The following is a 16,342-nucleotide window of genomic DNA, read 5'->3' as shown; positions in this document are numbered from 1 at the left end:
AAAAGAGCACTTGGGTGATATGGTTCTTAAACCTCCTTTAGCCTGTAACAGATTGCTTCTTTCCTGTTATGTATTGGTTGAGGCAATTAAATGATTTGCCATTTTTAAGTTTCCTGCATTCTGGGTTTTACAGACATGGTCTACAGGGTGTTGTTTACTGTGTTCCTGAACTGATTTTTGATATGTGCTTAATTATATCCCAGGACTTTCTAAAGTCAGGATATTATTATTATTATTATTTGCTTTTTAAAAATTTTATTTTATTTACACTCTTTTTTTTATTGATTTTGATGAGTTATGCATTTTTCTCTGTTCCCCTTCCTGTTTCTTCCCTCCCCTTCAACCCTCTCCCATGGTCTCCATGCTCCCAATTTACTCAGGAGATCTTGTCTTTTTCTACTTCCCATGTAGATTAGATCCATGTATCTCTCTCTTAGTTGTAGGCTGGTTTTCTTTGCTTTATGTTTAAAAAACACTTATGAGTGAGTACATGTGATAATTGTCTCTCTGGGACTGGGTTACCTCACTCAATATTATGTTTTCAAGCTCCATCCATTTGCCTGTAAATTTCAAGATGTCATTATTTTTCTCTGCTGTGTAGTACTCCACTGTGTTTTTAAAAACATCTTTTCATGTAGTCCAGGATGGCCTTGAACTCCCATGTAACTGAGGATGACTTTGGACTCTAAATCCTCCTGTCTCCTCTACCTCCCCAGTGCTGGGATTACAGGCATGGGCTACTACAACATCTGGTTTCTATGGTGCTGGGGATTGAATCCATGGCTTTGTACAGCCTAGGCAATCACTATACCAACTGAACGTCGCCTCTGTCTCTCAATTTTGGTTTTAAGAGGCAGGTTAAACTCCATATTAAACATTCAAAACATTTTTATATTTTAGCTACTGTCATCTTTGAAGTTGACACTTTTACTACTTTTCTGTTCTCCTGGCTTTGGGGTACAACATATATACATATGGATCATCACAGATTTTGCAATTACCCCAAACAAGGTTGTAAACAATGCATGTCTTAGAGTCTACAATAGCAAAATATAGGAAGTCAAATTACTAAAAGTTTGCATCAAAGACCCAGTTGTCAAGAAAGATTATATTTTTATACCCATGAATTATGTAACCTCATAAAGAGTTTATCAAAAGTCATAAATAATCCTGACAAGTTCTAGATTTGCTATGACTGCTCTGTATATTTCTTGCCTTGCACACATAAACTCCGTGGATTTTGGTGAAGTAAAAGAACCAAGTTTCAAAGTGCTAATTGGGGTTTAGAATTCCTGTCATTGCTCTGTGCTTATGCCCTAGGAAACAGCAGAAGAGAGCATAAAATATGTTGACAATATAATAGGAAGACAAAAAGATTTCATAATGGTTTAAAAGAACGTCGGATTTGACATCATAAAACCCGAGACCAAGCTTATTACCATCACTATGATACTCTGAGAAGTAAATAAAGCTAATGGGGATTTGGTTTATACAGAAGAGCAGGACTCTAGTTGATATTGTAAATGTTGCTCTCCAGCTCATTCTGAGTTTCTACCTCTATCTTTAATTCAAGGTAAAACTGGACAGTCTGAAGAACTATTTTCTTTAATTAGTGAAAACTTGTAACCTGAAGGAATGCAAATGACTCATTCTTCTCCTCATATTAATCTAAAATATCCCTTTCCTTTCCCCCAGTAAATCATCCCATTCTCTGAAATGCACGATATATTTGAATTTGTTCTCCCTACTATGATAGATTTGAGGATATAAAACATTAATCTTTTTTTTTTAAAAAATTCACTAAAATGGTGTCCTGTGTTCATTCTGATCACGAATGCTTCTGGGCACTTCATCCAGCAGTGAACAAAACAGGCTAAGACAATCTAATGGGAGAACTGAAGAATAGATAGATAGGAACTGACTAAGAGAAGAGAGCAGCAGGTGTGTAAAGATCATAAAACAGAATGACAAAGTTGGGTGGTAGTTGTACTATGTGTTGGATGATCATGGTCTAAGGAAATGTACTTTAAAATGAGACCTGAGTTATACACATAAGGAACCCATCACATAAAGACATAAGCATGAATGTTCTAGATTGAGAAACAACAAAGACAAACTTATATGTTGGAATTATTTTTTTTAAAGATTTATTTATTTATTAAGCATATAATGTACTACTGGCAAGGAAGGCACCAGGTCTCATTACAGATGGTTGTGAGCCACCATGTGGTTGCTGGGGCGTGGCCTCGGGTAGTGAGAAATGCAAAATCGGAGACTAAAGAGCATGGAGGCCAAACAGCAACACTGAAGGGTTGATCGCACTCAGCGGCACATCGTGCAACTGCAGCTTTTAAAGCCTTATTTTGCTTAGCCATTTCATAAAGAGCTATCACCTGTGTCCTTTGTCTTCCTAACAGTTTTTGCAAGAATCCTGCGTGCTCCCGAGTCCCACAATGTCACCTTTGGTTCCTTTGTAACCCTACGCTGCACAGCAATAGGTATCCCCGTCCCCACCATCAGCTGGATTGAAAACGGAAATGCCGTGAGTGTCTCATGTTTGGGATTATTTGGGGGTAAGACCCACTGCTGCTGATGTACCTGTAGTGTGGTGTGATTTAAATAAGAACAGCTCCCATAGCCACAGATGTTTGAGTATAAGATTTCTACCTGGTGGAAGTGTTTGAGAAGCATTAGGAGGTATGGCTTTTTGAGGAAGTGTGTCGCTGCGGGTGGACTTTGAGGTTTCAAAGGGTTGTTCTCTCTGCCACTCTCTTTGTCTCTGTATTGTTGTTCAAGATGTAAGTTCTCAGCTATTCCAGCCAACATACATTTGCTCCACCATCATGGACTCTATCCCTCTGAAATTATAAGTCCCAAGTTAAATGTTATCTTTTGTAAATTGCCTTTGTCATGGTATTTTTTATCACAACAATAGAGAAGTAACTACAACATAATGTCACCATTTCTATCTATATCACTGGTACGGCGTGTACCAGGATTTGAAGCCATCTTTGGTCTCAGAAATCACTGACATTGAACCCTGGGAGTTTGTATCTTTCCCTGCATCCTGGAAAAAGTAGAATACTTGCTTTGATTTTTTGTGTTAAAAAGAAATGTTTGCAAATCCTTCCCACAACTGCAATAATTTTCATAAGATATACCAGTTCACTGGGGGAGATTACTTTAATGGAAAATAATCGAGAATTTTAATCCATCTATACAAATTCAATATGCCTTTCTGCATCTTAATAGTGATAGTAATAACTAGTGTGGCCACATGATTATCTCGAGCCAGGCCCTCTTCTAAGCACTTTACATACAAACATCCACTCAGTCTTTTTTCAAGCACATGTTGAGCATCTGAGTATCAAGTTCTATTCTAGGCCCTGGGGAAACAAGGGCAAGCAGAATGGGAAACCTTTGCTGGTGCCAAACGGCTTCCATTCTGGTGGAAAAGAACAGAGAATAAAATTAGAGAGAGAGCGTGTGTACATTTTGTGTGGACTGTGTCAATTAGGACAAAAAATAATAAGCATGAAGCTGGAAATGAGACAGAAAGTTGGGCCTTAGGAGAAAGATCCCAGTTTCAGTAGAATGGTTGAGTCGAACTGAAAGAGACAACTGGGAAGAGGTTTAGATATAATGACAGGGGAGGCTATGTGGACAGCTGCTGGGAGATTACTAGACAAGGTCTCTGAGATGAGTGTGTAGACATGTCTGTTGGAGAAGAATCAGAGAGGCTAGTGTGGTTACAGATGAAAGAATGTATATATGAGGGGCGAACTGGCCACTGTGAGCCAGAAAGGCCTGTAGAGGTCCCTGAAGCAACTTCCACTTTTCCTTGTCCGGCAAGGGACTTAATTGCAAGTGGGTTTCTATTGAAGGTTTATCTATAACAGCTAGTTTGTTGGTATCTAGGAAGGGAAATTAATCACAACTATTATTGCCGTATTTTTTAAACATTGTCTGTTGTCTATTTGTGTTTGGTATGAATATACTTTTTATTTTATCTTAGTTTCCTTTCTGTTGCTGTGATAAAAAAAAAAAAAAAACAAAACTGTGACCAAAAAGCAACTTGAGGTTTTATTTAAGCAGACAGCTTATAGTCTAGGCAGGAACTGAAGCAGAGACCCTGCGGGAAAGCTGCCTATGACTTACTCTCCATAGCTTGCTTAGTCTGCTTTTTTATACATTCCTGGACCACCTGTCTAGGGATGGTAACACCCACAGTAGCCTAGACCCTCCCAAATTAACCATTAATCAACAAAATACCCCACAGGCTTGCCTATAGACCAATAAGTTAGAGGCAATTCTTCCATTGACGTTTGCTCTTCCCAGATGATTTTAACTTGTGTCCATTTGGCAAAACAAAAGACAAACCTCTAACTACTACAGCGTTAAGGTTGTGTTTATGAGGTGAAGAAGCATATTTTCATTCCTTTCATACAGATGTAATTTAAATCAATATCTTCCCCTTCTTCAATTGTATCAACTATTGTCAAGCATGGCATTCTCATGAATGGCGATTTCCCTTGTGTTGCTCCATCCCTTTACCCCATGTAGCCCCACATTTTCGTCTTGCTCTGTTTTCTGTTCTGGATTATTGTATCTGTTTTCTAAACTGGGAGCAGCCTGTTCTTCCAGCAAGCTATCAAGATCATGTTCCAAGGTCAATGTTAGGCCAGCCTTATGGAATTGCCTGGCAAGCTTGCATTTTTCCTTTGGTGCAGAGCCTGAAGTGAAGAGGGTACAAGGCAAGTCTCTAAAACTCTGAGACACTTTCCGCTATTATACCTTTGAGGATAGCTTCTCTTTCCTCTACATCATCTCTAGTCAGACTCCTAGTCAACAGATGCCTCTCTGAAGTCAACTTGCCTAGATTTAGAATCACCCAGGAGAGGAAGGAATCAGAATATTGATTAAGGATGCTACACAAAAATATTCAAATGATGCACAATGGCTACTCACTTTAACCTTCCAACATGGTAATAAGCCTATAATACCACAAAAGACAAGACTGTTCCCCGTCTCCCACACCAACTAAACCACTGGACAGCCAGAGATGAAGAGTAGAAGAAAGTCAAGCAATGCTCCCTCACTTAAGACATAGCTCCTTTCTTCCAATGGAAATGTTATTTTCCCCTTGTGGAAATTTGTAGTCAGATAAACTTGGGAATGACAGGTATCGTTTATTTATTTTTTTAACACTCTATTGGATATAGAGAAGAGTATATCTTTTGAGACAGCATTTCTCTATGTAGCCATGGCTGTCCTGGAACTCACTAGGTAGACCACGCTTTTCCTGGAACTCAAAGAGATCTGCCTGCCTCTGCTGCCCAAGTGCTAGGGTTAAAGGCATGGGTTACTGTGCCTGGGAGCTTACTATTTTTGAGAAGAAACTCTTTCCATGTTCTAGAACCATATTTATTGAAAGCTATTCTAACAATAACTATTATATAGACATTTAGCTAAAGTTTAGAAAACTGTCTAAACACAATACACAGTATTCCTTAAAAATTATAAAAGTTGAGATAGTTTTGTTAAAATAATTTTATAAAGGAAACAGGCAGTACATATATTTTGAAGATAGTGTTGTTTAATATGCTTATAAATAACCATATTTCACCCAGATTTTTAAAAGGTCATTGTTGAAGAATATTGTTTTAACTAGGGAAAGATGTGTCTCATTTGTTCATACTGCACTTGTTCAATTATGGAAAGAAGTGTTGTATTTATTTCACTTTGTCTGTCTAAGGCACCTGTTTGATCTAATAAAGAGTGGAATGGCCAATAGCTAGGCAGAGAAAGGATAGGTGGGGCTGGTGGACAGAGAGGAAAAATTGGAGGAGAAATCTAGGCTCAGAAAAAGGAGGAAAGAATAAGGGACAAACCGGGAGCAAGAAACCAGGCAGACGCCAGTCAGTCAGATGTAGAGAAGCAGAGAAAGTAAGATAAAACAGAAGTCAGAGAGATAATTAGCCCAGAGGCAAAAGATAGATAGAGAGAAACAGGTTAAGTTAGTATAGCTAGCCAGAAATGTGCCTAAGCTAAGCTGAGCATTCAAAACTACTAAGTCTCTGTATCATGGTTTGGGAGCTGGTTGGTGGCCCAAAAGAAAAGAATCTGATACAAGACATGATTTTGGCTTCAAGCATGTGAACTTTGGAGTCATTTTATATTATTAACTGGTAAAACAAACTAATTACATATCATGAGACCTATGTGGGGTTATCAGTAGCCAGCTTGAAAGAGAACAATATTTATGGCTAAGGTAATAAATAAAAAGCAACACAGAAATGCCTCTCAGCTCAGCACCTGTTATTCTATGATGCAGAAACAAACAATATTTATTATAATAATGCCAGGAGCATGAACCTTGCTGGGACATACACTGATTGTTTTATGATGTTTCCCCAGCTAGCTGAAATTATTGATAATGTAGTGCCGTTGGAGCCAGAATACCTATCTAGGCATTTCTGTGTTCGGATGAAGTTATGATGTACCAGACTATCTATGGCTGTTACTAGATTATCCCAAGATGGCCCCGTTAGTGGATTCACAATGCGCACAAATGTTGTACAGGTATACATTAGCTCAGATATTGTTATGTCTGATAGAACTTCTAGTTTACTGCCTCTCTTAAAAGTATTTCTTTTTCAAAAGCTTTACTGTAGTTTTAATTATGTGTGCATGTGTGTGTATGCTTGTGAGACTGTGTGTGGGCGAGTGCATGTGCCCGTGAAGTTCAGAAAAGGGCGTCAGAACCCCTTGGAGCTGGAGTTACAGGCAGCTGTATTCTGCCCATTGTGATGTGGGTGTTGGGATCCGAACTTGGGTCCTCTGCAAGAGCAGTACATGCTCTTAGCCGCCAAGCCATCTCTGTTGTCCCCAAGTTTTCTTTATTATATTTTTCCTATAATATGTTTAAGACAGAGACTATGGTTTGTTTGTAATGTTCTCGGTGAAATAATCCCTGCAGCCAAGCAAGTTAACAGATTCATCTACCTCCTTACAGAAGTCATCACTATCAGAAAGATAGAATGTTCTAGCCAGAGAAGAGAATTTATTCTGGCTTCTTTAGTTTAGTCAATCTGAGAGACTTGGCAAAAACATCCTCACTGCAAATGCCAGATATATGCACCTGAGTTAAGTCCAGTTGGCTCTTGGTTAACATGGGATATTGGTGTTAGGACCCTCCATGGATAACCAAAACTTTGGATGCTCAGTCTCTTACATCCAATGGTGTAGTATTTACACATACTCTTCTTTTTACTTTAAATAATCTCTTGGTACAAATGCTATGTAAATAACTGTTACACTATTTTATTTAGGGAATAATGACAGGTTCAAAAAACAATATACTTTAAAAAATATTTTCAATACAAAGTTAGTCAAATCCATACAGGCCACAGATAAGCTTGCAGGGCCACTGTTCCGGTAGTCTTTAGGCATACCTTGGTAAAAGGTCACAACAATAATCTGAACTCATCCCTTTGATCTTTTAAAAACCCAGCGAAGGGCCAAAATGACCCAAATAGAGGGCAGAGGGTTGCTTTTATTTTTAGATCATCAAAACTACTAAAGTGTTAGTCAGGGTGAGCTGTGAAGAAAGAAAAACAAATTCAAACTATGACTAACAAGGCCTGCTGTGCATGAGTCACTGAGGGAGCAAAGTGAGGCCCCTGGACGCAGGAGGAAAAGCGCTGAGAAACCACACCAGCCTTGAGGAAGGAGCTGGTCTCTCAGCCTGAACATTCAGCACTTGGATGGAGGCCCCTGGAGAGGTCAGGCAGCTTGAAGAGCTCTTCTTTCAATGAGACCTGTTTTCAGTGACCTCATGATCTCTGGAGGTGCTGAGGAATGGCGTGCTTAGGTGTGAACAGAAATGGTGGGCAGTCTCGGCAGCCCTGGGGGTCACCCATGTCTAAGTGACTGCACAGCAATGCTGGGTTTCTTCTCAAAGGAGGGAGCCAAGGTCCTCCCCCCTCCACATAGGTCCAGGAAGGTGTGCATCTAAACAGACTAGGCTCCCTCAAAGCCAGTACATGCAGTAGGATCCAAACCCAGTGCCATTGTCCTTGGCTTCTCAGTCAGCCCTCATTGTCCTTGAGTTCAGTGACCTCAGTTCAATCCTTGAGTGCGACATCATGGAAAGAGAGAGCCAACTTGCCCTCTCACCCACACCATGACATGATGCAAAATAAATAAATGAAATATAACTTAAAATTAAAAAAGAAAATGTGGGCACTCTTAACTATATAGTTGACATGATGACTAGTGAGTGAATACACATTTGTATAATTAATCTCGATGATTACGTGTTAATACGTTGATTAATATTCTGGTTCTTCAAGGACATTTGACTTCTGGTTTAAGGGTCCAGAATAGTTTGTATGAGTGTCTTGGCCCCACAAATAACTTTTCTTACTACACATCTATCAATCCGAGGTCCACTTATAGAGAAGTGCCCAGATGTTATGAAGTCTAAAACCTCTTAGTCTTGTCTGCCCCATCTGTGAAACAGGATACATCTTAGAACACTTACAAAGAGTATCATTGGAGCTTGTATTAGTTATCTGTTGCTGTCTCACAAACCAGCTCAAGGCTGAGTAGATTAAAACAATAACTGTTAGTGGTCACAAGTCTGCGGGTCAGCTGGGGGTTTTGCTGGTTTGAGCCAGGATTGCCAAACACTAGGCTAGTACAACTCTTATGAGTGGCAGCTGGGGTGGGTGCTGGTTAGTCTAGAATAGCTTTCCTCATATGTTTGTGATTTGGAGCTTCTACTGGGAGATATATAGGCCACGCTTATTTCATTCTCCAGTGTCCTAAGGTTTCTATTGCTGTGAAGAGACACCATGACTACAATGATTCTTATAAAGGAAAATGATTAATTAATTGGGGCTTGCTTACTGGTTCAGAGGTTTAGTCCTTTATCATCATGGTGGGAAGCATGGTGGAACGCAGGTAGACATGGTGCTGGAGGAGGAGCTAAGAGTTCTACATCTGAATTGGTAGACAGCAGGAAGAGGAAGAGACACTGGGTCTGGCTTGAGCATCTGACACCTCAAAAGGCCCAGGGATGGGGAACCTGTGTCTGTGTTTGCAGGTCTTCCTAATACCTGTTGATCATAACTGAAATGCTTTGTCCTTCCAGACTGACAATGTGGTGTATTAGGAAAGGGTAATCTTGTTCTATCTTTTATTGTTCCCATACCCATCAGGTTTCCTCAGGGTCCATTCAAGAGAGTGTGAAAGACCGGGTGATTGACTCAAGACTCCAGCTCTTTATCACCAAGCCAGGACTCTACACATGTATAGCTACCAACAAGCACGGAGAGAAGTTCAGTACGGCAAAGGCTGCGGCCACAGTCAGTATAGTAGGTAGGTGCTGCATGTTTGCTCTGCTCCAGAGAAGGCACAGAAGGCATGCCACAAAATCCGGGTGGATGCTGGGGATGCAAACTCAGGTCCTCAGGTTTGCATAGCAATCACTTATTCCTGGAGTCACCTTCCTATCTCCAGTAAACACCCGCTTAATATCCACACACAGAAATGTTCGCAGACCCAACCTATTGATGAGTAAGATGGGCTTACGCAGGGTGGGATTGGCATTGGTGGGAGAGGAGTTTAGAAAGAATCACGATTCTTAGCATATGACAGCCTCTTTTACCTCCCCAGTCTCCTCAAGGCTAATTCCTTGCTCCTTTTGACACTCTTGAGTGATGGAGACATAGACATTGACTTGGTTGTATTAAAAATTAAATCTCATCATTCTTGCTCAGATAGCAGATACCAATTTGTAGGACCTTATTTTTCTTTCTTTCCTTTCTCTTTTCACTCTTTTTTCCTTCCCTCTCCTTGCCTCCTCCCTGTCCCTATCCACAAGTCATCCCTCCCTCTCTCCCTCTGCTTCTGTCTCCCTCCTTTCCTCTCCTTCCCCTCCCTTCCTTGTCCCCATCCCCCTTTCTGAGTTCCTTCCTTCCTTCCTTCCCTCCCTTCTGCCTTTTAACACCTCCTCCTGCACCCCCATCTGGATTAAGCAAACTTCCCAAGACTCTCAGAAACGTGGGGGATATTTAACATGGCTGAGTCAATTTCCATATGGCTGTTTCTTGAAGGCATTTTTTACTGTGTGTGTGTGCGTGTGTGTATGTGTGTGTGTGTATGTGTTAGTGTGTTCGCCTTCCTGTGTTATCTAAATGACAGCAAGACTTGCAGGTATTTTCACGGGAAACAGCTGACACACGGGTTTCTAGGTTAGCTACATTGTGTTATGAAGGGTTATTTTTAAAAGTTAAATATCCAAAAAGACTTCTAGGCACATTTGTGGAATTCCTAGAGGTGGAAATAATCCTTGTCTCAGGAAATGCCAGGCATGTCAGACGCGTAGCGGGCCTACTGTTCAAGGACTAGTCGAAAGGTACTTGGCCTGACATGTAAGGCCAGCACTGGAGGATTCAGGGCCAGCTCCTGGGGCCTGCTGTTTCTTATTACAGCCTATTCCTTTGATCTTCCCTGATGGAGAACTTTCCAACAGTGCCTATGATTTTGAATCTGAAATGAATAAAGACCAAAGAGTATAAGTAGCAGTAGACAAGGCTGGACCTTGGGGACATGACCACAAAGGCAAGAAATAGGCTCCCCCTACCATCTTCTGGGAGGATTTATCTGTCTATAGGGCCTTAGATCACTGCATCAGTTAAACTGTATCATTTCATCTAGGTAACGACAAGATGCAAATTCAATTCAATATGCTAAAGAGAACAATAAAATGATCACCACTTATACTGCACTTTGCTGTTTATAATGGGCTTTATATGCATTTATTAAATATGATGAGTGTGGCCCATTCTGTGGGGCAGAATAAAACAAAAACTGATTAACAACGGATCTTGCTTTTCAAGGATGGCCATGGAGAAAGGAAGTTTTCCAGCCATGGGCATGCACAAAGCCTGTTCTGTCCCACAAATACTGACTGCACAACAGGAGGGCAAGAGAGGTGGACAGAGGCCATTTGGGTGGACATGGCTATGAGATGGATAGGTTGAAGTGTGTCCAAAAGCCAGTTAACCTCTGTGCTGGAGAACAAAAGGGGGTAGAAAGTAACGAGACAAATTTGAAATGTGAAGTGTAGCCAGCTTCTGAAAAGTCCGGATTGGGTCAGTCCATCCTCCATAAATGAGAGGTCATCTCTTCATTATTGAGGAAGAAGCAGGTGCTACGGCCAGATACGCCCTTTAGCAAATCAACATGTAGGAAGTGGTGGGAGGTTGGCGGGCATGCCCCGCTGGAGACTCCTCAATGAGCCTATAAAAGACATGCTATCTAGAATACAGTGGCAATGGCAGGTACTGAGAAAAGAGGAGGGGATACCAGAATAAAACTGAGGCTTTCAAGTGCTCAAACGTGGCACTGAAGTCAGAGAATTAGTTAAAATACGCTTGAGATTTCAAGATATTCTGTTGAAAGGATGAGCACATTTACATAGGGATATTTCAGGCACATAAACTCGTGTGATTTAGCTTAGCTTTTTCTCCACTTGACAGAAGATAAATATTATTGTTGCCAGTCTACAGAGAGTCCCAATTATGCAAATTCTTGGTGCTTTAGTGATAGTTCCCCCTTCTTCCTTCTTCCATCCCTTCCCTATGTGGCAGGGAAGAAAGGGGTTTGCACTTCAGTGGTGCTCTCTGATCCTTTGAATCTAGAGATCTGAAGCTGGAAAACTTGTGATTTCATCTCTTAGCTGGGTTAGAACCCAAAAGGCTTCCCTGGATGACTTACTGCCTTTGGGAACTTTCTAGAGAGCTATAGCTCTTGGCAGCTCAGGCAAATCCATCATCAGATCCCTACACAGAGTCTGCTCTGTAGCCTTCACTGTGAGGTCACCCTGTCTACCTCCTCTGAGACCTGAAGGCAAGCCTGCTGACTCCTCAGCTGCCCGTGTCCTCTGTGGGCCTGAAACCACCTCTGCATCTCTTGTAAGGTGTGCACAATCAAAGTGCGATTTAGACTTCCTCACTGGGTCTGTTGTCCGTGTACTCACGTCATGCTGATCTGTTGACAATGGTGCTGTCTTCCCATGTCAGGGCAGGAGACCCTTGTACTGTGCTTTGTTTTTAGAATTCCAAATGAGAAGTCGCAAGCCAAGCTCTTTGTTTGGCGTTTATCTTCCTGGCTGTCTTAGGCTCCACAATCTACAAAACTGCGTATTGAAATCCTGCATCTCTTTACCTTCCTCTTGTCCACCACAGACCTGCCGGGAGGACCCGTACCCCTAGCGTGGTAATCTTTAATCTTTAGAGCCTGTTCATACAGATACCAAGATGGTTGCAGAGACAGTGCTGTGAGCAATAATAAAAGAAGTTATGAAAACAGTTGTTTCTACCCATTCATCCCACAGCCTGAACTTGCAGAAACAACCAAGGCCCCTGAGAACAACTGGCTTATGTCTTACAGAATAGCAGCGTCTCTCCATCCCTGTCCTAACCAGCAAGAACCAGACCCAATTCTACTAACAATGAAATATACTAACGGAGAGATGCATAGTCTTAACATGTAATGATATCTTCTTTCAAAAATTAAACAATTATGATTATTTGTGTGGGGTGTGTGTGTGTGTGTGTGTATGGGGGTGTGTGGTGCTCATGCCCTGGCATGTGTAAAGGTCACAGGACAACTCTATGAACTCAGTTCTATATTTCTACCTTCATGTGCATTCTGGAGCTTGAACTCAGGTCTCCAGTGCAGGATGCGCTTCTACCCACTGAACCACCTAGCCCTCCCAGTGGACTCGTCTTGTGTCACAGCACTCCATAAGTTACGAGACAGCCAACATAGAGTCACTGTCCAGGGGTAAAGGACAGGATGAGCAGCGATGAAAGACCAGAGGAAACCACAGTGGGACAGGGGACGGAATACGGGAAGGATGCCTAGCTAGGCAGGCAGCAGCAGAGAAAGAAGGGTTTTCCAACTGCTGTTGCAGCAGAGCTGAATGCAGCGGAACATCAGTCACTTCCGTAGGGTCAATGGCCATCAAGACTGGTGATATCAGGGTTGACTTAACTAGTCAATGGGTCTGACAGTAAGGTTGTGGATGTCACTTTAGAGTTGCGAAGAACTGGGTCCCTAGGAGTAAGACTTGAAGCTTTCCTGTAAAGCGTGGTCTATTGAACTGGAAAAGGACCATTGAGGTGGAGCACACAGCATCTGGAAGAACTTCCTCTATAACCCGGCAAGCTTGAATGGCTCATAAATTCAAGAGGACACAGCAAGGTGACAAAGTCCCAAGATGACAATGTGCAACCGGCGTGCTGAAATGTGCAGCCAGTGTATTAAAATCTAGACTTGATATGCACACAGAGAAAACTCTATTACTTTTCTCCAGTCACTGGGGACCAAGAAATGATGCTTTCTAAAATCTTTTCCCTTGAGGAAGCAAACTTTTAAGTAGATCTATAACTCTTAGGTGACGTTTAAGAGTTAAATACAGCAGTCTCCTCTAGTTTAAACATCCAGTCTTATTGTCCACTTTGACAATCTTCTGCTTCCTTCCATCCATTGAGAAGCAACCATTTTTCAGGAACTTGGGGAACAGGTGAAATATAGCCTGCTGCTGTTGTGCAACTAGCTCCCCTCCCTCCTCTGTTTTAAGTCCTTTATATCAAAGAAGAGGACTTCTAGGGAAAGAGTAAACGGCTTTTCCTGAATAGACATTCAGTCTCTCCACGCTGCCTCCTTCAGTTTCACCAACTAGTAATGATACAACTAACACTTAGAAACCACATCCCAGTGCCAGTAATATCTCTTAATATCTACCATCTAATCTATGTATTCATATCTATCATCTACCTATCATCCATCTATCTATCTATCTATCTATCTATCTATCTATCTATCTATCTATCTATCTATCTATCATCTATCTCTCTCTTCTATTTTCCTATCTGCCTGTCTACCTAATCTATTAACTTAATCACAAAATTTGATGAATTCGAGGCCAGCCTGGTCTACAAGAGCTAGTTCCAGGACAGGCACCAAAGCTACAGAGAAACCCTGTCTCGAAAAACCAAAAAAAAAAAAAAAAAAAAAAAAAAAAAAATTTGATGAAATGGGTATTTTCTTCCACGTGTGACTGGTGGTACCCATGGCAGCCACTATCTGAAATGATTCCAGCTTCTGAGGACAGTACTGTCCTAATCTCCCCCAATTCCACCTGCTAATGTAGCCTCTAGCTTCCCAGTAAAAGCAGAGAAGTTTCCGGAACCTTTGGTTTTAGTGGTTACACTGTAAGTTGAGCATGTACTGACTTTCCTCTGTTCTTTTTCTTTGTCTGTGGTTTCCTATGGACACTTCCTCTCCTGTTACCAGAGTGGAGGTAAGAATTCATTATTATCCCAAAGTTTCATGTCACTTGTGGTTTTGATTTAACATAGCAAAAATTTGCCTACTGAGAACTATAAATTTTTGAGCATTTCTCATGTCTAAAGCTGTTTCATATTTTTATAAAATGATAAAAAAATGAAAGGTTAACCTGAGTATTTACTATGCGTCAGATGCTCTCCGTAAGTTATTTGTATCCTCCAGCTATCCCATCACATAGAGACCACGATTGTCTCTGTTTTCAGAAAAGAAACTGAGAAACTCTGCACTGAAAGCTCACTCAGGTAGAGATGAGGCAGCTTGAATGTAGCTCAAGACTAACTCCAGAAGTCTTCTTGTATTTTTCCAAGAGAAAATAAATATCAACTTATAGAAGTTTTAACTATAGTGTTTTATATTAAATTGACTTTCATTAAAACTCTATATGGCAACTAGGCATGGTTCATGCATTTAATTCCAACCCTCCAAAAGCTGAGTCAGGAGGATCAGATGTTTAAGACCAGACTGGACTACATAGCGGGTTTGAGGCTAGCCAGGCTACATAGTGAATTTGAGGTCAATCTGTACTACATGATACTTTGTCTCAACAAGCAAATGAAAGAAAAAAAAAAAAACAATCAAGCAATTTACCAGGTGTGGTGGTGTCTACTTGTCAGACACAGGAAGCTAAAACAGAAGTATCGGAGTTCAAAACCAGCCTTGGCTTAAGGAAACCCTGTCTTGGAAAACCAAAAACCAAACAAACCAAAAAAGCTTTCAAAATGCAACGGTGTGAAATAAATACAAATGGCTAATTTATAATAGCAACAACAACCATTGCCGTTAGTGTTATGGTACCCGTTCTCATTTTAACATTGCAGGGACTTTAGGGGGAGGTGTTTTTATTCATGCTTTTCCATACAGGGACCCAGATACAGCAAGGGTTGCTAGACTTCGTGGGTCACAAAATGCTAGGCCTCCATCAACATTCAGGCAGACAGACTCTATGACTCAGGCTCAAAACCACTGCACAGCCGTGTCCTAGCAAGGGGACCAGAAACTGAGAAGAATGTAAAACTCTAGACACTAGCTTGAATTCCACAGAGTCTAATAACTCAACACACAATAAAATGTGCTTCATTCTAAATCTCATTTCTGCATATACAGCCTCAACGTTCTGCTGTGAGGTGAGTTGTTAGCTATTAAGTGGTTTTCCCAGTTCAGAGAGGCGGTATACTGCCTCGTAAGAGCTTGACAGTGAAGCCTAGGATATCTACTTGTCTACTGAAGGAAGGGACATATGAAGTAAGCATGATGGGAGTTGAAATACAAGCCATTCGACAATGAAGACACGTGACACCCTTCGTTCCCATGCCTGTTAACTGCCCTTCATGCCTTTTTAAAACCAAGTACTCTATTGTTGGAAATATATTGGAAATGGACACACAAAACCAACTTTACTCTCACATGCCCCTGGAGGTTTGTATTTTCCTGCATATAAAGATTAATTATAGGGGCTGGAGAGATTGCTCAGGGGTTAAGAGCACTGACTGCTCTTCCAGAGGTCCTGAGTTCAATTCCCAGCAACCACATGGTGGCTCACAGCCATCTAGAATGAGATCTGGTGCCCTCTTCTGGCATGCAAGCATACATGGAAGGAATGTTGTATACATAATAAATAAATAAATCTTAAAAAAAAAGATTAATTGTATGATTGCGTAATAGTGGAATCATAGATTCCAAGGACTTCTCCATAGAAGTGAATTCAAATGAAGACGTTCAAGCATGTTAGTAGATAAATAGATGCCAGACGAAGAACAGTTTGCAGCTGAGTGTAGAAATGATGCAGGTCATCCCAAGCCTCAGAAGACGGGAACAGGAGATGGGGAAATTTTGAGTTCAGCTTAGGCAAAGTGAGACCACGTTTCAAAAGTAAAAGGAACCATCCCATCCACTTTTCTCTTGTGATAATGTAAAT

General features: G+C 41.1%; 1 protein-coding gene across 6 annotated transcripts in view; it reads left to right on the top strand.

Moving 5' to 3' along the window:
- The window catches only part of Musk (muscle associated receptor tyrosine kinase), a 72,064-nt gene that overhangs the window by 36,393 nt on the left and 19,329 nt on the right, over positions 1 to 16,342 (top strand). For all 6 annotated transcript variants that reach the window (XM_057790783.1, XM_057790781.1, XM_057790780.1 and 3 more), the window contains 3 exons: positions 2,418 to 2,542; positions 9,225 to 9,384; positions 14,374 to 14,380. In XM_057790783.1, the coding sequence (XP_057646766.1) occupies positions 2,418 to 2,542; positions 9,225 to 9,384; positions 14,374 to 14,380 (292 nt within the window). The remainder of the gene's footprint in view (positions 1 to 2,417; positions 2,543 to 9,224; positions 9,385 to 14,373; positions 14,381 to 16,342) is intronic.

Source organism: Chionomys nivalis, chromosome 16, assembly GCF_950005125.1.
Source record: "Chionomys nivalis chromosome 16, mChiNiv1.1, whole genome shotgun sequence".
Lineage (NCBI taxonomy): Eukaryota > Metazoa > Chordata > Mammalia > Rodentia > Cricetidae > Chionomys > Chionomys nivalis.
The sequence above is the reverse complement of the archived record's forward strand: the minus strand, read 5'-3'. Positions and strand labels throughout refer to the sequence as shown.